We start from the raw sequence: 22,276 nt of genomic DNA, 5'->3' as shown, positions 1-22,276 counted from the left end.
TCAATTACTGCCTGCTGAAGCAGACAGAATCCTATTAGTAAGGAAGACAATCAGAAGATGCAATGCCCTGCCCTAGCTGTAGAAAAATAATTAGTCCAAAGCTGACAAATGTGTAATCAAGTTATGCAATGAGTATATTCAAAAAGGAAAAAAATACTGCTGTGAATTAGTCTTCCATTTGTAAATATAAGAATGAATAACTACAAAGGAGCTTCCAACATGTCAACTGGGCAACAAAGATCCTTACACTTATAGTTTCAGTACTCTGAATTTTTGTATTGCTCTGCTGTGTACAGATTTCACCTTATAAATAGCAACTCATCTAAAAATTGGCTACTTGTATTTATTTGCATTAAAAAAAATTACTTGTATTCATTCTCTGAGTAAGTCTTAGAAGGTGAAAAGGAAGTATTTGGGTATTAGCTCTGATCTGGGGATAGAGAGAGCTTAATACTAAAACTGTAAACACAAACATACCCACAAAAAGAAGGAACTTAATCTGGTGATGTTAACATTGGCTACTACTAATAAAATTTGATTGCCATTTACCTTAAAAATCATATTATGATAATGTGACTTTCTTTTTCCCTGCATATTTAATGTAATTTTAACATTATCTCTGAACAAATTGTTCAAAATACCTAATTCATTAAAATAATGTAAATATTTTCCAAAATTATCTATTTTTCCAGGGGGTAGAAAATAACAAAATTGTAAAATAAACTGCACTCAAATGTACATATTTTTACCATGTTTATTTGCATTGCCAAAACAGATTTTAAGTCTGTCCTCAGTTTCCAGTAAGCAGCTGCACTGTACCTCTAACAAAAATGCAGAAATACAAGTGGGTAGTCTGAACTTACTGTCCAATACATAGCACTACTCCACATGTTCAAAAAGATGCTGCATGAACTTTTTATCATCTTCCAAATTTATCATTAGTTTAAAAATATCAGCATTTTTATATGTGGGTATTTATATCTCTTCCCTTAAACTTGAGCTAAGAGCTTGAATCAAAGTATTTGGTCCTCCCAGCTTGAAAATTCTAATTCCAATACTCGATATATTTTGTTTTTTCATATACTTCACTCTTTCTTTTTTTTCCCTATAGAACTGGACATTTAATATGATACATGCTTGAGAATTATACTCAGTCTATTTTTAAAACAGGCTATAAATTTTAATTTGCAGGAAAATTATTTAATTTCAAGAAAGTAGATTATTTTATAGAATGATATTAAAATATTAAATATTTAATACTCAGAGACCTTTACAATCAAAGACAGTCTTCTGCTCAGTTAGTTCCTAAAGTGTTAAGCATTTTCTGTTTAAATAACTGGCTCAAAGGGCTCCTGTTTGTTTTTCAAAGAAAATGCTGCACATATTTATCACTTTATACCATTCAGATACAAAAGCAGTGCTGTCCTCTAGTGGAGAGCAAATAAGCCAGGCTAGAACAATCTGTTTTGATCAAGAGCGTATCTAAAATGACTCACTCATACACTTTTGATGTTAAGACCAAATTTAATTTCCTGAAGTTATTTAAAAATCTTGCAATTTGCATATAAGCTCCTTAATACAATAATATATCTATGTGTTAAGGGCATTAAAATGATTCTGTGTGAAGGCATTCTCTTGATCAAGTATTTTACACCAGATATTTAAAATCTTGATATGATATAACACATGAAAATAGTATTAGTATACTCAGGGCTCTTTTGTAAGAAGAGAGAAAATTTCAAGGTTTTGGAACATTAGGATTTGATTAGGCTTGATTAAGGAATAATGGTAATAGGAAGAGTAATAGGAGGAACTACAGAATGAGTACTTTCATACTTATAAAATTCAGTTTTGTTTTCCTCTAGTAATAAAAAAATTAACCTAAGAATAGTTAATAAGCAGAAAGAATTCTAGTCCTGCCTGTTTAAAAAAATATAAATGGTCAGCCTAGCTGGGCTTTTTTTTTCTTTTTTTTTTTTAAATAAAGAAAACAAACCCAAACCTCCCAAAACAAAAAGCTGGAATTACTTCCATCATAAAGCAAGAAAACATTAAGAGTTTAAAAGTCCTGCTTAAAATAAAAGGTCAAATAATGGTGGACATGGATATACTACTATTCCATTTAAAATTCTGTCTCCTACAGGTAAAGACTACCACAAAAGCTGTTTGGCCTAGGTTATTTAGCTCTATAATTAATTCCTACTTGAGAGATTAGGAAGCAAAATCAAAGTTGCATGCTATACAAGTTTATTTACACAGCTACCCACTGAAGTTTTCTAGAAGAGTAGAACCGGAAGACTGAGCCCCACAGCTAAGGAACTAGAGAAGGAAAACAGTCTCAGGTAACTGCATCAAAGGAGGTACTTTGCAGGAGCAAAGGTTGGTTTCACTTCCTTGCAGCTCTCCAACAGGCTAACTGCTTAGTAAAAAACCTTAGAACAGGCGTGCCTGCACACAGAACAGAAAAGGCCTTTAAAAAAGTCTTTGTGGATTTATAGACCTGTTAATCAGCTACTGACAACATACACACTGTTTCAAGTGAATAACTATAAAGAATTTATATTTCTCAGAAATTTATACATGGTGTTTATCCTCAATAGATGTGTATTTTTGTTTCCAGCAGACATGCTGGAAGTAGATGCAGTTGTTAGGTTGTTATGTTAAGGTGATGTGATCTGATTACTAACTTTCTGCCTTAGAATTCTTCCAAATTTAGTGCAATCTGGAAGATGACATGCACAGAAAAATTTTCCAGGTGGACCCCAATAGATGGAGTTTGGTTCAGTACAAATGTACCTACACAAAAACATGCCATGGCATACCTCTTCTCCCCACATTAGGTGTTGCTGGATTAAAAAGATGTGGGGAGGATAACTGATTACTAACCACGACATTCTCTGATAATCAAAATTGTCTGTAAACAAAACCCTCTTTCCTTTGAGAATCAGTCTGCCAATATAGTATAAATGGGACATGACAGGTTGCAAAATGATAAAAAGGGGTGAATATAACCAGACTGTCAAGCTGATGCATGGGGTGAGAAATAAAAGCTAGTGAAACACGGTTTGGATTTCCGTATTTTCTGGATTTTGAACATTTTATGCAAGTTTCTACATTTGGTATTGTTGTTTTCATATTATTCAGAGTATGAATTCTCACCAATTGCAGTGTGTCTACTGTCATAATAAATTATTTACACAGTATGTTTCTGATTTTGCTAAAGGGTAGCAACACAAGCCTCCACAAGACAGGTGGATGGTGTTTCAATAATTGCTTATTCAAGGAATCAGATAGTGAAGGGTACACTAAGCAGTGTCATACTCTTTACAGCAAGCTCTGAAGAAACTACCACATCTAAATGGCTCAGTAAAGTGTCCTTAAAAATGTAGGTTTCAGAACTGCACAGTCACTGCATGCACTGCAGTGCTTGAGCTAGGTTAGACCTGCCCCAGCAATGAGCAGAACTGCTGTTTCATGCTTCTTTGTTTAAAACTTAGCTTGCTTGCTGCTAATTCAGGTGTCTCCTATGACACCACTAAGAGATGAGAATCCTCCCTCTGCAAGTCCTGGTCATGTCTAGGAAGAAGAGATGGCTGTTAGTATCGCCACATTTTGTGACTGTAATGGAGAAAGACATTAAAATCCCTATCTTAAAATGTGAAATGGCTGTTCTGAACACTTTAGAGCTTCGTTGTTGAAAGAGATTTGATTTTCTCCAAACCCTCAGATTGTCCCATATGGGGTTGTTGAAATTATAGAATTGATCATGTGAAATTTGAGGATTGAAATTAATGCTGTTGTGTGTCTCAGAGGGCAAGACAATGGTTACAGCCATCCTGACGAACTGCAGAACAAAGATATGTATATGACACCATGCTCACTTTCTAACACTGCTACTTCCTGCTTGCAAGTGAGGATTCCTTCCAGAATACAACAGCAGCAACAAACTAGTGCAATGGACCAATAAGTAAGGTAAGGTCGACTAAACCTCATTCTTCATTATCCACCCTACTAGCTTCAGAGTTTTATCTCACTGACTGATTGGGCACTGCACAGGTAGACTTCAAGAATGAAAACAGTGGAAAAGATGATCTACCTTGCACCACTTTTAGAGCCACAGTCATTGAAATGAGTAATATTCTGTAGTATGATGCATCCCATTTAGGAAATGCTTTGGGAAGTAGAAGGTAGAGAGGTAGGTAGTTGAAGATGGCCTGATTCTCCATCCCATTGCACATTATACTCTGACGTCAATAGAAGCACACAAGTATAAAACAAAATTAGAGTGAAGAAGTAAATCCAGCTTGTGATCTTTGCTTTGAACAGATTTTTCTGCCATATGCTGCTGCCAACACTTTAAAAGCTTTGCACCATATTTTTGTTGGTAGCATGAAAAAACACCTTCTCTGTGTATTTCCATTACTTTTTTTCCTAAGCCAATTTAGCCTGAAACAGCTCTCCTTCATGCACAGGGTCTTATGTAATAGTAGACAATATTTTGACAATTGCTAGAGGATTATGAGAGCATTCAACTCTTTATAAGATTCAAGTCTGCAACTAGTCTTTTCATTCTATCACCATCTGTTATCTTTTGTTATAATCAAAGTGAAGCAGATGATGACTACCTATACTTGTAGGAGATGAAAATGAATAAAGGAGGAAGAGACCCGAGGAACTTTTAGAATATTCATCTGAGAAGAATAAGCAACATGTTGAAAGTAACACTAGCATGAAGGGCATTTCTGCGTAAATAAGGCTTGTGTCAGTTAAACAGAATATGACTGAAAATCTTGAATAATGCCTTCATCTTATCATATTTTGAAATAGAACAGCCAGGATTTCTTTGCTGTTGTTGTTGTTGTATCTAAAGCAATGAATGTTACTGCCCAAGTAGAGACTGGGAGCTCAAGTGATGTTCTACAGAAGAATCAACTTTGAGGGAATAAATGTCCTCCATTATGTACCCTCTTATCTTGAAAATAGAACAATTCCTAATATGTTTTCCCCACTGACAACAAACAGCAGACATACTTCAACTGAAAAGTACTTGTTCCCTAAAGGTAGTTATTCAGAGTGATTTAATTCCCTGCACGAACAAATACTTTTCTTTCAGTGTCTTTGTCTTCAGATATTCAAATGGTGCCCTCACTTGTGGTCTGAACCAAAAGACAAAAGCTTGGTGACTCAGCTCACTCTTTAAAATCACTTTATCAACATCAAGTAACAGTTCTTAGAACATTAAAAGAGTTGTGGATATTCCAACAATTATGCTAATCAGTCTTGTGAAAAAATATTTTACGGAAAAAAAGAACTCTTCTTTCAGAAGTTTTAATATTTAAGAAAACACATTTCCAATTAAAGAAAATCTCTCTTTTGAAATGTATTTCACATTCTTTATTCTAGAAGAAACCTTTTAAAATTGAAAGAATGTTTCCACTTATTAGCAAAAGCAAGAAAGATCAATATATAAAATAGCTAAATCCTATTAAGGACATGCAAATGCATTTCATGTTGTCCTACAAGGCCCTGTAATCCAAGCCCTTGAATAAACTCCACTGAAGATCACGTAACTACTCTAAAGAAAGCAAAATAGTACAGCAAATTTATTTTTCAAATAATAAACATTTACCTACACCTTTGTCTGCCGATATCTAGGTCTGTATCAACAGGCTACCAAGTTAAAAATTTTTGCAACCATCACTTCAAATAAAAACCAGTCAGAAAAGACAGTTTAAAGCAGAATCACCTATGTCACCTGGCATATTTGTTCTACATTCATTTAACAGTTAAATTATTACACTGTAATTAAATACACAAATTTAGTAGCCACATGGTAAATACAGAAAGGAAATGCATTTAAGAAAGTGTTACTACATTACAATATGCTCAGATATATAGCTGATGTATTTGACATTTGTTTTCACTTATTTAATTTTTCTTTGGTGACTATATGCTACTCGATATTTATTTCAAGTATTTACTTTTGAATCTTCATTATATTTGCTCTAAATGTTTTTACTTTGTGCAAAAATAAAATCCTAATAGGGTTATTAATTTAAGGACCAGTAATTGGATTCCACCAGCACGACAACATCTTCAGCATGAATGTGAATACGTTTAGACTGAAAGAAACCATGAAACACACCTGTTCATGTCCATTAGATACTCTTGCACTTGTATTAAACTGTACAATTTCATTTTGAATGAGGATATTGCATTACCAGGCAATACAATTTTTTTGGCATTAGCCATCATTAAGCAGTAATACTCAAATTGGGGATGACCAACTAATAGGTTAATGTAATTTATGCTGCACAATGCAGAATGCCAGTTAAAAAACAATACTTATTTTTCTGTGTAAAAAGACTTCTTCCAAGAAGTCAGCTGAAGTAGTCCTCACAGAACAGCATGATGAACTAAAAGTTTTTGGATGTAATTTTTTTTCTGCAATATCACTTGCAATAAAACAGGACAAATGACAATCTTATAAAAATTAGAAAATTCACTTTTAATGTATTTTTATTTAATCTGTAAATGCTTAGACAAGATAAAAGGTGATTGTTTATTTTGTTATTCTGAAATTGTGTATCAAATAAAAGTCACAGTTCTTGTACCCATGAGACTTCTGCCAGAAAAAAATGATTTTTGTTTCCTCTAATAACAGAGTTCATTTAATTCAAACATGTTTACCATATATATATATGTATGTATAAATAAACTATTTTGGTAACTTTTTTTTCAGCAATTTGGAAGGATTAATTATCTAATATCTATCTCAAATATTCATTCATGTGAATCTAGGATTTACTTTAATGATGAATCATTACTGTTTTAAAGATTAACAGGTTTATCACAGTATCAATTAGGTAATGTTCCTGCTCAGTAAAATCTAGGTAGAATTATGACTACATAATATCTGTGAACTCCATTTACTTATGGTGAAGCAAACAAAGGACTGTTTTCTAAATGCTTATCAACTGCTGGGCATTTCTCAAAGGCCACTTAAATTGTTATAAACTGAATGTTTTGCTTGATGGATTATTCTATAATCTATTTTATAACTATTCTGGCAGACTGAAAACATTGTATTTTGAATCTAAGAAATCAAAGAAGATTTCAGGATGTTCTGAAGCACTCTGAATGCTTCAGCTTGTCCCAAACATGCCTTTAAGCACTATCTCTGAAGAAGTGTACCCAACAGTAAGTGCATCTTCAATATATTTACTGTTGGTTATAGACTCTGTTGTGGAAAACTTCCCTTAAAAGAAACCAAAAGAGCAAAAGAAAACACCATCAAAGTAGAAACTTATCTACAACCAGGAAATGTGTGGCTGAGCTAGGAGCTAGGCTATTATTTTAGGGAGCCTTTTTGAGACTCAGTCAACAAAACAATCCATGCCTATGCGGTAAGTCTCATGTGATAGATAGGGTAAAGATGGAGAGCACCTGTAGCAGCAAACACTTCAGTCTCTCTTGATTGACACTCTCACCTAGTCTTTGAATTGATGTTGAGAACACAGGCTATACGGATCCCTCAGGGATGCAACAAATGAGGACTCTTTCATGGAGGATCAGGTGTCAAGAGTGACAATCATTTCAGTGCAATTGCACTAGCTGTGCCATGTTTTTATGGTGAAACAGAATTTTATCATTAACCGTATCAAATACATAGGAAAATCCAGCTGGGTTAATGTTAATACAATGCACTACAACTGCCCAGCAATGCAAAAGAGACTACATCCAACAATATCAGGTTATTAATCTTGTGTAGGCTACAGAATTCTCACCCTTTCAAACAGCCATCTCAGTCAGCAAAATTTCAAACAAAAGATTGTTGTTTTCTTTAAAGGAAGATACTTTGCTTTTACTGAATAGCAAAATTCAGGGGACTAGAGATAATTCAGAATTTAGTGAACAGTTTTAGTAGATGGTAAGGCAAATGTATTCGCTTTCTTATTTCAAGACCAGGTTAATCTGTTTGTTCCTGCCACAAGTGAGAAGCCATACAGATTCACAGGACTAAATATTTTGAGTTAATCACATTAAAAGCTGTCATTAACTAACAATTGCAATAATTCCACTCACATTCTGTATCATAACATTTGGATGAAATGGATTAATCTACAAGTAAAAACTGGAAATTTGACAGGGCCAATGACTTTCTTGGCAGGTAATTGTTTTTGTTTGCAGATATATATGTAGGAAAGCAAAAAACTAATACTGGAAAATAAGTTGCTCCTCACAGATGATAAAACTAGAGCAGGATACTTACTATAGGAAACAGAAACAAAAGTTAAAAAATCCCCCAAAACCTTCTATAAAGTACTGTCTTCTAAAAGGCTACTTCTTCCCTTTGAAACAAAAAAAGGGATGGAAAATTTCCTCTGTGTTCACTAAAGTATAGACACTTCGATATACACTCAATTAATGAGCTGCAGAGTACTTAGTCTCAAGTTACTATATGTTTAGTATTATATATTTCAGTATAATTTGCTAGCTTCTTCCTTAGAGTATAGGTAATAAAATTTTCTCTAATATTATCAAATGTTGATGAATTTTGAACTAACAAATTAATATTAAAAGATAGTGATACTTTAAATAACAAACAATCTTACCTGTGTATGTTATCTTGACCAGAAGGAACTACACCCAGGTTAGCTGCTTTCACTACTCTCTCAATTATTACAAGTCTAGTAGAGTTCTGTGGAGCAACAGCTATTGTAGTAGATGTCTCATTCATTCCTGTCAGCATTCCTGAAACATTAAGTATTCAATTATGAATACAGTAAGATTTGCTCACTTATTAAGCATTAAACCAAAATAGTAGACACCTAAACAAAAAACAAGGCATTAAAAGTTGGATAATTTATTGAGAAAACAATTTCATAAGAACTCACATAATTATCTTACTTTAATGTCTAACTTGCAATGACCTTCTATCAGAAACAAATTAGTAATAGCCGAACAATGACATCTGTGATACTAATGCAACTGTGAAACCAAGGCAGTTTTTTTCTCATAAAAAACTTAATTTAAAAGAAGAATGAAAACGCAGAAATTAAATATTAAGTAAGACTGATTTGGAAAGGTGCAGCTTAAGTGAGAACATACACAAAGATCCTTTATAATCTTTCAATCATACATTTAATTATAATTCTATATCCAACTGCTAAAAATTATCATTGAATTCAGATAGTAGTAATTCATTCAATTTAGTTATTCAAGAGAAAGTCAGCACATTAGAAACTGGTAAATTCAGTTAGCATCCAGCTCTAAAATATCAACATAAACTATTTGAGTAAAATTATTTGAATATGACTACAAAATGGAACAGAAATTTAAAGATTACACCCAAACATACGATGAAGAAAAAGTACAGAAGGATATGACATTCAAGGACATTTTAACGAAACTCACGCTTTTCTATCAATATCCATTGTTTAGAAGAATGATTTGTTAGATGCTCATGTTGATTAAAACACAACAGTAACTACAACATAACACTGTGAGTGCCTTTTTACAGTATGTTCAGAAGCTGAAAATGCAGGCAAACAAAGGAGCACGGTACTTCAGGCAGAAATATGAAGCATCTGAAGGAACACTAACAATGAAAACAACATAAAAGTCTCAAAAGGCCAATGTTTTAGGGCTGCACATACAGTTCTAACCCAGAGGAAATAGTAATACCAAGATGCTTAATAAGAACAATTAAAAAAATAAATCCAGTATTTTAATGCCCCGGAATGTGCTGCTGTCACAGAATAACAAATATGAAAGTAAAAATGGAACAGCTGATGAGTAAATAATAGGATTTTTGAAAGAGAACAAAAATCTGCATACAACTTTTATAACAATCAGATTTATCTTGAGTAGAACATTCTATTTCAAATTGTTTAACTATTAGGCAAAAGCTTTACAAACTACATACACAGACTAAGACTGCTTTTAAGCAGAGCACAGGGACTGACATAACACTGCTGAGAGATATGTGTACTTATTTAGGATTTAAACCTTCTCCATTAGGCTCTACTGAAGAGCAAATGCTGAATAAATGAATGCAACTATGTTTATGTTAAAAGCCTGTTTCCCGCAGCATGTAATTAAAGGAAATGTTGTACAAAGCCAGTACTTTTGTCAAGCTCCTGTAAATGGAAAGATGGATAGCACTCAGAGAAGTGAATGCATTGCTTCATATTTAACCTTAACACTCTTGTCATTAATGGTTTGTCTAACTTGTTCTATAAAAGACAAGGTACTGCTCCATTGAAGTAAAATTAAAAAAATCAACTAAACCATGCTTTTCAGAACAGAAGATTCATTATCGTCGACTAATGTATTGGCATAAAGCAAAGTAACATCCTATCAAGTAAGGCACACATTCAATCTGCTTTTTCACCCCCCTTTATTTTTAACTCATGCTGTTTTATTGTTATAGGCAATTTGTACCACTCAGCATGACAGTGTAAACTGAATCAAGATTAATTTACATGCAAAAGAACACTTAGGAGAGCAGCGTGGTAAGCAAATGCATTGTCTCGATTGCTGAGGTGGAAAAGAACCTGGAAATAAAAAAGGCTACTCTAATTAAGGAGCATCAAATATGATTGCTTGGGGTAGTCAATGGCCAGAAAATAGTAAATGTCCAACCATTTAAAGAATTAGCATCCTGCTTTTTAGGAAAACAAATTTTATATATACAATTTTAATAAAATTAGGTAAAGTATATGTTTACTTAACCAAGATTGGGTTTTGGTGTTGGCTTGGTTTTTTTTTAAATGTGATTCAGGTATACACTTCTAAAAAAAAGTTGACAAAATTATTTAAAAACATGTCTCTTGAGAGAAAAAAAAATCCTAAAGTAGTTTTAATTGCCTATTTTAAAAATGCCATAATAAAAATTCTGATTAATATTCAGCTATAACAATCACATGACACATTTAATATTACCTGAAACACAAGAATCCAAGAAAACTCTAGCCTGAGCACAAAGCATGAACTAGTCTAGGTTAGCCACCTGATATGATGAAATAACTATGTATTTTAAATAATAAAAGAAGATTAAATTGGTAAAATTACAGTGATGGGCAACAAGGTATGCTAGCCAGCAAGACTAGTCCTATTCTGAACTGAGGGAAAGAGAGTTTTGCTACTGAATTTCAAAAACAACAGACAAGCTGAAATCTGGATACAGAGCTCCCAACACTAAATGTTCCACTCATGCAGAATTCCTGCTATGGCAATTTGACTTTTCATGGGGATGTGATGTAAAACAGGCTATAAAATTCTGAGTCCTGAAGGATCAGAAAAAATACTTGAGCAAAAAGGTAAAGAATGTTTAATATTTTAATCCATTTTAATCCATTCATTCCAAATTGTCAATCACAACAACTACTAACTCAGTTGCTTTTCCAGGGAACTACTCCACCAGAGGATTCTGAGCTCAGGAAGAAAGGAAAGGGGAGATGGTGCAGCAAAGCTAAGCATATCATGCACAGCATGTGGACAAAAACAGCTTTTGAGGTTCTGCTGCTATGACCAGATAAGCTTCACAGACATGAATATTCAATAACCTGTCTGCTCCTCTGTCTTTATGCCATCAGGAAGAAAATGGACATATACAAATGTAACAGACAATGTAAAACAGCAGAGTGTAATTGAATAAAGATGTGTAGCAATGAATTGTCTTCTACATAGCAGTATAATACCAGCTATTTTCTCTTTAGCATTCATATTAGGTTACACATGCAATTTAGATGTAAAAATCCTTAAAACCCATACATATTTTCATTCTCTCCTTGCATTTCTAATATTCTCCTCAAACACTTCAGTATTTTTTACCTATCTGTTTTGGTAACAAATAAAACCATCTCCAGATACAGGACTTGAAACACATTCAAAACCAACTAAACAAAACAAACCAACCAACAAACCAACCAACCAAATTAAAAAAAAAAAGAAGAAAAAAAGGAAAAAAAAAAGGAAAAAGCATGACAAGTGAAAAACAAGTTATATAAATCAGATTCATTTGGAGAATACAGGCAAATTGAAGTTAAACACAAAACAGAATAGCATATACCAACTTCTAAACTGTCCTACATTTATTATTGTAATTTGGATTTTTCATTTAGCAAGAACACAAAGTAATTCTTCCCATATGCTACCTGTTCCTAAAGCTTTGTAATAAATACGAATGCAAAATGTAGAATTGAGATCTCTGTTACAAAGAATATTCTGATACAGCTGATATCCATAAGAAAAAAGATGGAATAGGAAAGGTTTTTAAACCTGTAGTAAATTTGCCAGCCTGAAAAGTCCTGTATCAAAGAATGAATTCAGGAAGACAGAGCAAGCGATACAGAAATGCCAAGAGACCTTCATGGATTTACAAATACTTCATATAAACAAATTTTCAAATAGCTTTATTCAGAGTAGCCTTTCTGCTCTATTAAACATAGCAAACAGCTGCCAGATTTATTCAGACAAATAATCAACAACCATAGAAGTAAAATGGCAGAAGAAAAAGGAATTTTGGCAACAACTCCACAGAGGACCATAGCTATTCTCCAAGTACACTTCTTCTATGTGTTCATGGTTCTGTATGGCCAGTCAGGAGGAAAAAAAGCCCTCAGTTACAGTAAAGCATACAAAAACTCTATCAGAATACCACAAAGCAAGCAAACATGAAAACAGGGAGGGAAGAAGCATAGTAACCTGCCTTTTTTTCACTACAACCCCAGCTACAATTTTTAGAAGGGAACAGTTTAAAATAAATGTACCACAGCCTCGTTCAATCACTCACCTTGGTTTGCTGAGCAGGTATAAAGCAGAGAGGCAGGCTTTAGCCAGCAAAGGGTAAGAACAGCAAATAAGTATCAATTGGTTATGAAAACAAAGCACAATCCTAACTTTTCACTGCAGCCATAAGCTTAACTGCAAATTATCTAGACAGTATTTAAACTACTTTCTTAATAATTCAATAACACAAAAGCAAGAAATGCTCAAAGGCAATAACTAATAATACATAACATTACTCGTTGGTGTTCTTGACTGCTTGATGGATATACTGAGTTTCTGAGCCTTACACAGCAATGAGACAGGATCCCATGGGCATATTCTCATCTCAATGTGAAGAGACATACACATGTAAATCCCCATACATTGAGATATATGAGTAAACACTACTACATTTGAGTGCATCCAAAATGTAACCACTTATATTTTAAAATATCCAAGAATCATATCCAAATTAAGGACAGCAGTACTGACTATTCCATTTAACATATGGTTAGGTCAAACCTAAGCACAATTTTAGGTCAAACCTAAGCACAACATTTTGAATAAAATATGTAAGTCACTAAAAGCTCTTATGGGGGTTTGTGTCTGGATTAGTATAAAAGACTTAAATTCTTTGAAAACACAGTATTAGTAGAATGCAGAAGTATAAAAACCAGTATTCCAACATGAGTAGTTTTTATATATGAAGTGTTTGAAAGTGAAAAGATTAAAACAATCTTCAAAGAAGCTAAGGAACAGGTACATTAAGTATGAAAATTAGTATTGGAATAAAGAACAGTAAAACCCGATGCAATACCACTGTATAAATGGTTAATTTCCTTGAGATGGCATCACAAGTTTCTGTTTTACTGCTGGTAGGAAAGGCATTCACACTTTATGATGGGAATCCAAAAGGCTTTGAGCCGAAAGACTGTTTTAAGGTAAAGTGTGGGCTTTGATCTTTAAAGACGGCATTATATCATGACACATCCTTCTCAAGATACTTTTAAACTACTTGTCAGAGTGAATACTAACAGTCTCAACCACTTACAACTGGAAGCGCTTTCTGTATGCTTGGAAATTGAAATGCATGCAGCTCTCTTCCCAAGTAAATTCACTGAAGCTGCTGAAGTATTTCTCACCTTGCTCTTTCTTAAAATCTTTCTCTGACATAGTGACAGGCAGGAGCAGTTCTCCAACAGGGGGTTGAATGTTAACATTGAAGTGATCATCCTTTGTGCTAGAAAAGAGAAATTACAGAGAATCAACCAGGTGCTTCAACACTGATTAATAAATACACATATATCAGTTTCAAATTTTCTGTAAAACCATGATAAAGTATAAAAACAACCTGTACGATTTCTAACTTATAAATTTGAAAGCAAACTTCTTACATTAGTAAAGCTGATCCATTTTTCTCCAGTACAAATGTGGTAGGCATAGTCTTGCATTTCTGAAAATATAACTTTTATTCAAATCAATGTTTATTTGCAACCTACAAAGCATCACACACAATCTAAATGCTTGCAAAGGACAAATTATTGTGCATTTCACAAATCCTTTGAGAGAACTGTTATGCATTCTGTCATCAGCTACAGCTGTTCTAGAAATAGGAGTAAACATTGAAAACATATAATTTCAGACAAAAGGATGATATTGTCTGGAAAAAAACCCACAAACAAGCCAAACAATAAATACATTAGTAAAGGAGAAATATTTTTGGTAACTTCGGTTTCACAGTATTTGGTGTATTTAAACAAAATCACAGAGCATACTGGTTAATGTAAAAGCACGCTGGAAAACTGCAGAACATTTTTTAAATGGCAGAGTTACACAATACTACCAAAAGTTACACATTTCTCCTTAAGAAATAAATATCATATAGTGAACTTCCTCTCACTATCCATTCAATTCCCTAAGTTTCCAACTATTTTGTATGAGACTTCTTAAAATCTACAGGAACTCAAGATACATTCACCCTGCTATGTTTCATTGACTAATTGTACCATAAGGGATTTGCCTAGCAATTCAGGATCAGTACATCCAGTCAGAATCTTTGTTAATGCTTTAAGGCCTGAGAAATTTTTAGAAAAGAACACTTTCCTTTTTTTCCTGGTGTACCAAATAGTCAATATATATTGATTGATGATATGCCTCAGATATCTTACTTAAATATAATGATACAATCATTAGAATGGAAAATACATTTCATCCATTAACATCCATGTTATTTAAATTAACCTAAAATATGTGTTACTGATATTTTATAACTCTGCAATTTCAAAGTTCTGAAACTAGAGACTGATGAAAGCAAACACCAGATCAATAGTATAGAAAACACACGTCTCCCTCCTAAAGATGCAAGACAAGCCACCTGGAAACAGAGAAGCATTTTACAGTCCTTCTACTCACAATTCTAATACTTATTGTAATTACCCATTTACAAAAGGAAATGCTTAGGAACTACTACGTCCTTATTTTCTAGCTTGCGATGTGTTATAATTATGCTTATGAGTGCAGTCTCAAGTATGAGCTATTCAAATAAAATGGGACATTTATGCTAACTTCTCTGAGAACTGCTATTTAGTACACATACACGGAACCAATCCCTTCAAACTCCCAGTACTTCCTTTATAAAAAATCATTTATTAAGCGCTGCTTTTAAAAGCTAACAAATTCAAACTTTTTTACCCCCATACTAATCTCCCCCCCCCGTACTACCTTAAATGCCATCTGTCTCTAAAGTCATTATTATAATAAAAGAACAGGGATTGTTTGATTATCTAGCCCAATTAAGTGCACAGTAAAATAAGCAAGAACTATTTTTTCTTTAATTTTTCTTTTGAATAGTGATTAACAACTCAATCATCTTAAGAGCTGATGGAAGAGTCTTTAATCAACTGCCTCATTAATTTTTTGCTATTCATACCTACTACTTGGACTATAAGACTAACACTTTCAACAATACCTTCATTTACACTCTTCAACTGATTGTTCAACCAATCTTATGTTTCATATTTAAGCAAGATGTACTCTACATAATTCAGCATGAAACAGATAAACCATTTTGCGTACAATGATTTATGTCCCACATTGACTGGAGAGATGCCATTTGTACATAAACTTGACTTATAACATCAATTATTAGATTGCTTTAATGCTTATAACAATATTTCCACAACAAGAAGGAATAAAAGCATGAGTACCGCTTGGATTTTTTATGTCCATAACTGCTTAAGAGGACCACTTGACACCTCTGCTGTTAACAAACATTCCACTTCCATTTCCTCTAGTGAATAAATAGCTAATATATATTCTTTGATAAAACGTGAACTCTTCATAGCCTACAAACAGAAATTCTGATTGCTATTTGTTCTTCAAAACCACTTTGTTCTTAATTTCACTTTAGTCAGCATCTGGGTTACTTTGCATTACTTTAATTCCAGTGTCCTACAGTAAATTTCTTTCTCAGCTACAGAAAATCATCCTTCCTTATAGGTTCTCTTTATCAGACACTTCACAGATTAAATATACAGCTTTTGTTAGTTGATCTGCATCTCTTTTATTACATCTTTATATTAGAGAGCTCATAATATTTAATTTAACAAAAGTTACTTCATAATTCCAGAGAAGCACAATATGAAGGGGCATTAGGAATCACCTGATTCTACCTCCTGCTTAAGCAAGGGTCACCTTAGCTCACTTGGTTCATGGCCTTGTCCATTTGAGCTCTGAGTATCTCCAAAGATGGAGATTTCATCAGATATCTAATGAAGAAATTTGAGAATAAAATTGAGGCTTGGAATACAAATACTTAACTTCCCCCAATACCTAGTGAACTAAATTTCAGTGTATTTAACTTAATCATTTATTTTTTCAAGAATCTCATTAATATAAATGATGTTTATACAAAAAAATACATTAACTTTTAAAAATCTACTGGACAACTGGTTCAAGCTTCACTGAAGCATCTCTCAGGTAGTGTTGCTTTAACTTTCCTGAAAGATAAAGGTGAAGTAGCTTACCAGAAAAAATACCCAAAGTTTCTCAGGGCAACAGAATGTGGTTTTTGATTTAAAAAATTAAACACCGTGTTTTCTGGTATTAGCATGTGCAATAATTTGGTAAGTTACAGCCTTAGAGGAACATGAATACTTAATGAGAAGTTCTTAGAGGGAAGCTTTAAAAGGATCAAACAGTTGGGGATGTCTTATAACAGTACCTTTCTAACAGTAGCTTGCAAAATCTGTTATGTATTTAATTGTGAACTTACAGGCAAATGACATTACACATCGTTACTCTTCCCGACTCCTTAAAAACTGCTAAACTGTACATATTATATTTTTAAAAGACTAACATCACTTTCATGACTCAATTGCAAGTATCACATGAATTTATCTTCTGATGCATACATCAAGGTGAACAAAGGAGAGACAAAGACAATAATGCTCCCACAGGAACCAAGGGAGACTTACTAGCTCCACGATAACTGACACTGCAAGACTAAGATTCAGCCCTTCAGAAGATGCACAGTTTAAAGATTTCTGCACACGTCTGTAGCTAGCACTTGCCATTTGAAACTCTTGGCTATTCCTTTTCTCCTCTCAGTTTAGTTGCTTTTTATAAAGAATTGGCTTTGAAGGGCTCCTGGTAAAGAAGTTGTCTACCATAACTTTAGAACAGTGATGGCAAAATCTTCTTTAAAACTGAAGTAAATAATGCTAACACTTGTCAATTACTTCTTTGAAAATTCCACAATAGCAGTGGTTAAAATTTTAACTTCCAAGGCTTTTAATAAATTAGTATTCTAATAAGACTGGGAATATTCTTGCTCTTGATTACTATCCTTTTTTGTTTCACTCCTAGCAGCAGCTTGCCCCAGAATATATCTTTCCCAAACCAGCTTATTTTTTTTGTCTTGTATTCACAAAAATCTCCACACATGTTAAAAAAAAGAACATGAGAGGAAGAGCAACACTAAGAGAGAATTAATTTCCTGCAAAACAAAATATGGAATAGAAAAGTATAGGGGACTTGACTTTAGTCTTGCTGAAGAAAGGAAAGGACTGCATCCTGCTTTTGCATGAGAAAAAGGCCAAAGCAATAGAACAAATGAAAGCAGTTGTTCATGTCCAGCCTTGTTTTTTCCAGGTCAGCCATTTATCTTGGCATAATTTTGGAATAGGGCCAACTGACTACTTTAGAATAATGAAATAAAGAGAAGAGTACCAGATTGCTTTTCTTACATTTATAAGCAACTTGGTGATCTGCTGAGAAAGCACTAGGGAAGGAAACAGCAAGAAAAAAGTGAAAATGCAAGTGACAGTGATCCGAAGAAAATCCTGCATCTCTAACATTAGTTTTTAATATATTCCATAACATATTCCACTACATAGTTTTAATCAGATGCTTTTGTGGAAGCATCTACACCTGAATGCATGTTTGCACTCAACAGAAATACTGACTGCTACCCAACCAACCCTCTTCATTTACTTGCTTTGCAGGTAGAAGTTCTGCTTGGGAAGATTTCTACATCAACACAGAGTGAAGCGAGCAAATTTCATGCTGCAAAAAATCTCTTCCATTGAAAATAAAATTCAGAACAAAAGCTTCTAAAATAAGATAAAACCTGCAGAGAACAGGCTGAACAAAGTTTTAAAATCTCATTCACAGAATTTACTTCATTTAAGGAATTGCTAGATTCTTTCTGCTACACCAAACTCTTCTGGAGTAATCAGCAAAATGTTTTCTTTATATAGGACAGGACAGACTAAATGAACAGACATACAAGAGTATGTATTCTCCTCATTAGAAGGAGCGGGTCCTTCTGATGACACTGAGACACTAAGAAATGCCAATATAAGGTAACCAGCTAAAAAACCTCTGTCATGTCACACTATTTTCCAATTACCAAATTATTTTGAAAAAGAATGAAAAGCACAAAAGCCGTTGCTTTCATTTGATTTTTCTTCTTGGGGTCTCTGGTTGTGTTTTTTTACACTTAAACCTTGAGAAAACTAGGGAGAGGAAATGCAAAATCAAAACTAGGGAGAGAGATGCATGGCATGGACATCTCTCCTACACCAAACAGTTTCAAAGAAAGCTAAACAACTCCCTGCGTACTTTTCAAAAGAACAGAAAAAAGAAGAGAACCAGGCTCTCTGTAACTTAATTTTATCTTTAAAGCTGTGGTTCTTTTATGGTTTTGGGAACAACTAAGGTAATTTGGAAAGAGAGGAGGGAAAAGAATAAGACAGAAAATGTAAAGATAAACTTTCAATGTTATAAAAATTACATCTCTTTACCTTTAGTTATTCATCATGCCTACAAGAAATTGGAGATTTGCCTACTGAGTTATAGAAACATAGACAGAAATTAATAATGCTAAATACACATACAAAAATAGAGTAAGGGCATGTAAGGGCTCTAACTCTCTGTCTCTATAACCTTCCCTGTCTTTCATCTTAAGGGATTCAAATATTTTCATTACAAGGATCCATGGGCAAAATTTTGACATAGCAGAGCTCCCATATAGTTGTTCAGACATCTCAAAAAACTAGTAAGCTGAGAGAAAGACTTGAGAATATCTGAAAAGCAGAGACATGCAAGACAATAAAGATAACACAAGTGGTAGGATTGTTGACATGGTGAACACTAGGAGCTCAAGGATTCAACTAACATGGAAATCTTTAAGATCTGACATGGGGAAAAAAGGAAGTAGTTCCACAGTCAGTGGAGTATTGCAGATAGTCTGTTATATCAAGAATCCATTCCAACCTTTTCTTTGCTCAACTGATGCCTACCTGCTTAGCTAAGGCTCAGGTCTCTTACTTGGATGGTGAATATACTAAACTTTAACTATAATTCAACAGGGTAGCAACCTACCTTGCATATGAGTTAGCCAATAACAAATTGCTCTAAACTCCTAAACTGTGTATATCCTGCTTGCAAAATGAGAACAAAGTAACACAAAGACAAAGAGTAACATTCAAAAATCTTTTAAAAGGCTCAATCCCTCCATTTATTCCTCTTTAACTTTCTGCTTGAAAGGCATTATCATGCAGAACACCAGTGTGGCTGAAATAGCTGCCTCTGGAAGGAAGTGGCATAAGAAAAATAACAATGAAGAGATGTTCTCACAAGTACATGCTGTGAACATCCTAATATACATTCTAAATAAATGCATTAGCCACAGTTTTCAAGTTGAGGCATTTCACCCTACTTCAATTAGATGTGTGATCTTGGTAAGGTTTGCTTACCAAAAATAGTATTTGAGCAGGAGGTCTTTTAAAGCTCATTCCTTCAAACCTCTATATTGCAGTTTCTCCTTCATTGTCCTTGACTTGTACAACAAATTCAGAAAAAGATCTAAATATTCTATGACTCATGTTAGTTTTTTTCTTTATAGAGTTTGTATTTATTGAACCCCTAGTACAACAGTACATCCCTAAGCTGAAGGGTAGTGTTTGCTATGCAAAACACACAGTCCATGATTGGCATCTAAGACCAATTGATCTACCCATTACCACTATGTCCCTACCCCCACAAGCTTTACTACAAAGCTATTGATTTAAACACTGCCGATCGGTTTCCATTTTCTGATTTTGGGCAGGCCAATTAAGAAAGTGAGTAATTGTGATTACACTGCTTCAGGATCAATTACATTTGATGCAAGATAAAGTGCTCCTCTTAGAACAACGTAAAGAAAATTCTTATGATCAGGAACACTTTACTGCTGAATATGCTTCTAGCAAAAATGTAAAATAACTGACAACATCTTTCATAGAGATATGTTAATAGGAAATACAGGAATATAGACACCTTTGTGTGCACATTATTTCAACAACATTTGACAAACTTCTGGAAGTCATTCCTTCTTTTGGATAAAGCTTTTTGAAAAGTATAATAAGTTACAGAGCCTGCAGCTGAGTTCTTTAAGACATTTCTCCCAAAACATCACAGCGCACAGTTTCTTCAGTGATAATGAAGATCAGTAGGATTTTGAACAAAATAAGTGTTCAGTGTAAAATAGCAAATTTAATGCAAATAACATTTTACCTATTTTTATACTATTTTCTAGGAACTAACAGCAAAGAAACAAGGCCCTATCAATTAGTAAACGAACAAAGCAAGCAATTCCTATTCTTAATTTAATTTTAAACTTAGCTTGAGCGCTTTTGTCATTGGACTCACATTGTCTAAATCATTAAAATGAATACACCACTGAGGTCTGAGGCAAATCTATTTACAGTGATGTTACTCATAGTCTGGTTGGTGTTCAGGAATATTGATCTGTCTTGTTTGTCTAATAGGAAAATAATAAACAATTACTAGGCAATGTTGGAGAAAGTAATCAGTTTTTATATATCACTAATACAGCAGACCTCCCAAAACATAAAGGTGATGATCTGCATAAAATCAATGTGTTATGCTACATTGCTTATCCTCATCACTGCTAAGATTCTTAGCAACAAATGGTGTAAGTTAAAAATCAAATCATTGGTAGACTGAAATTACGTACTTGAAAGAAAAATAGCTGCTTTATTTTAAAAATATTTCTGCTTGATAAACTATCAAGAAGATACTATTTTATAAAATTCAAAATTTATTTAGATAAAGAGAGTCAGCGTCTATGATTTTGAAGCAATTTTGAAACTGCACTGCCTGAAAGGGAACCTCCTTCCTAAACAAACATCAGGCAACAGTTCAAAGCAGTTTCCAAATTCCAGCAGACAGCATACAGACCAGTTATAACAGCATGATGTGCATAAACTACATGCAGCAGAGATTTTGCTGGAAGTACAACTATGTGTAAAGTGACTATGCAGGAGCATCTGCTGTACAAGAATAGTAAAACCTCCTTGCCCCCAGAACAAGAAATGTTATTTTAGCAGTGGTACTTTAGGAATCACTTGGGTACATCTCTATAATTAGGATTTTCATGCTATCTCCAATAACTTATCAGTTGAACAAGCTGTGCTTAGTAGCACAGCTACTAAGTATACTAAAATTGCTACAGAAATTTTCCAAAGGAAGAAGTATAGAACATTCACAAAGGGCTTCCCTTAAACTGAAATGCAGCAATATGACTGTCTATTCAATATCCCTCTTTTTGTACTGAATATTGGAAGCTGTGTTTCTTGCAACAAAACATATAAAAAATCCATTACTTCAAAATATGTCAAAAAAATTAAATTGTGTAGGCCTATATATGCTTTTGCACAGTTTAAAAACTCCATAAACCTGACAATCCCCTAAAAGAAGGTTTCAAGTTTTCTCCCATCCATTTCTCTCCATCCATTTTTTCCCAATGTTGAAATTAACCCATTTTCAAATGCCAGTTTGTAACAGAACTCTCACTGGGTGAATGGGTTCCCCCTGCTAGCCTAAGGCAGAAAGAGGATGCTGCACATGCCAATAATGAGCACAAAAAATGTAAATCAGGCATATTAGACAAGATTTAGTTGGCCAGCCAATTATTTGGTTTCATTCTCACTGTTGA

The 22,276-nt window shown here is 33.8% G+C and overlaps 1 protein-coding gene across 6 annotated transcripts in view; it reads right to left on the bottom strand.

The window, feature by feature from the left end:
• AP3B1 (adaptor related protein complex 3 subunit beta 1) overlaps positions 1 to 22,276 on the bottom strand; it is a 153,891-nt gene that overhangs the window by 4,935 nt on the left and 126,680 nt on the right. For 5 of the 6 annotated variants that reach the window (XM_074532249.1, XM_014267994.3, XM_074532248.1 and 2 more), the window contains exons 25-26: positions 13,917 to 14,014; positions 8,616 to 8,754 (exon numbers count right to left, since the gene is read on the bottom strand). In XM_074532249.1, the coding sequence (XP_074388350.1) occupies positions 8,616 to 8,754; positions 13,917 to 14,014 (237 nt within the window). Of the gene's footprint in view, positions 1 to 8,615; positions 8,755 to 12,799; positions 12,837 to 13,916; positions 14,015 to 22,276 lie in introns of all 6 variants that reach the window. The other variant, XR_012577999.1, reaches the window with a different exon arrangement.

Source organism: Zonotrichia albicollis, chromosome Z, assembly GCF_047830755.1.
Source record: "Zonotrichia albicollis isolate bZonAlb1 chromosome Z, bZonAlb1.hap1, whole genome shotgun sequence".
In the NCBI taxonomy this organism is placed as follows: domain Eukaryota; kingdom Metazoa; phylum Chordata; class Aves; order Passeriformes; family Passerellidae; genus Zonotrichia; species Zonotrichia albicollis.
Note: the sequence above shows the minus strand (reverse complement) of the source record. Positions and strands in the feature narration are given on the sequence as shown.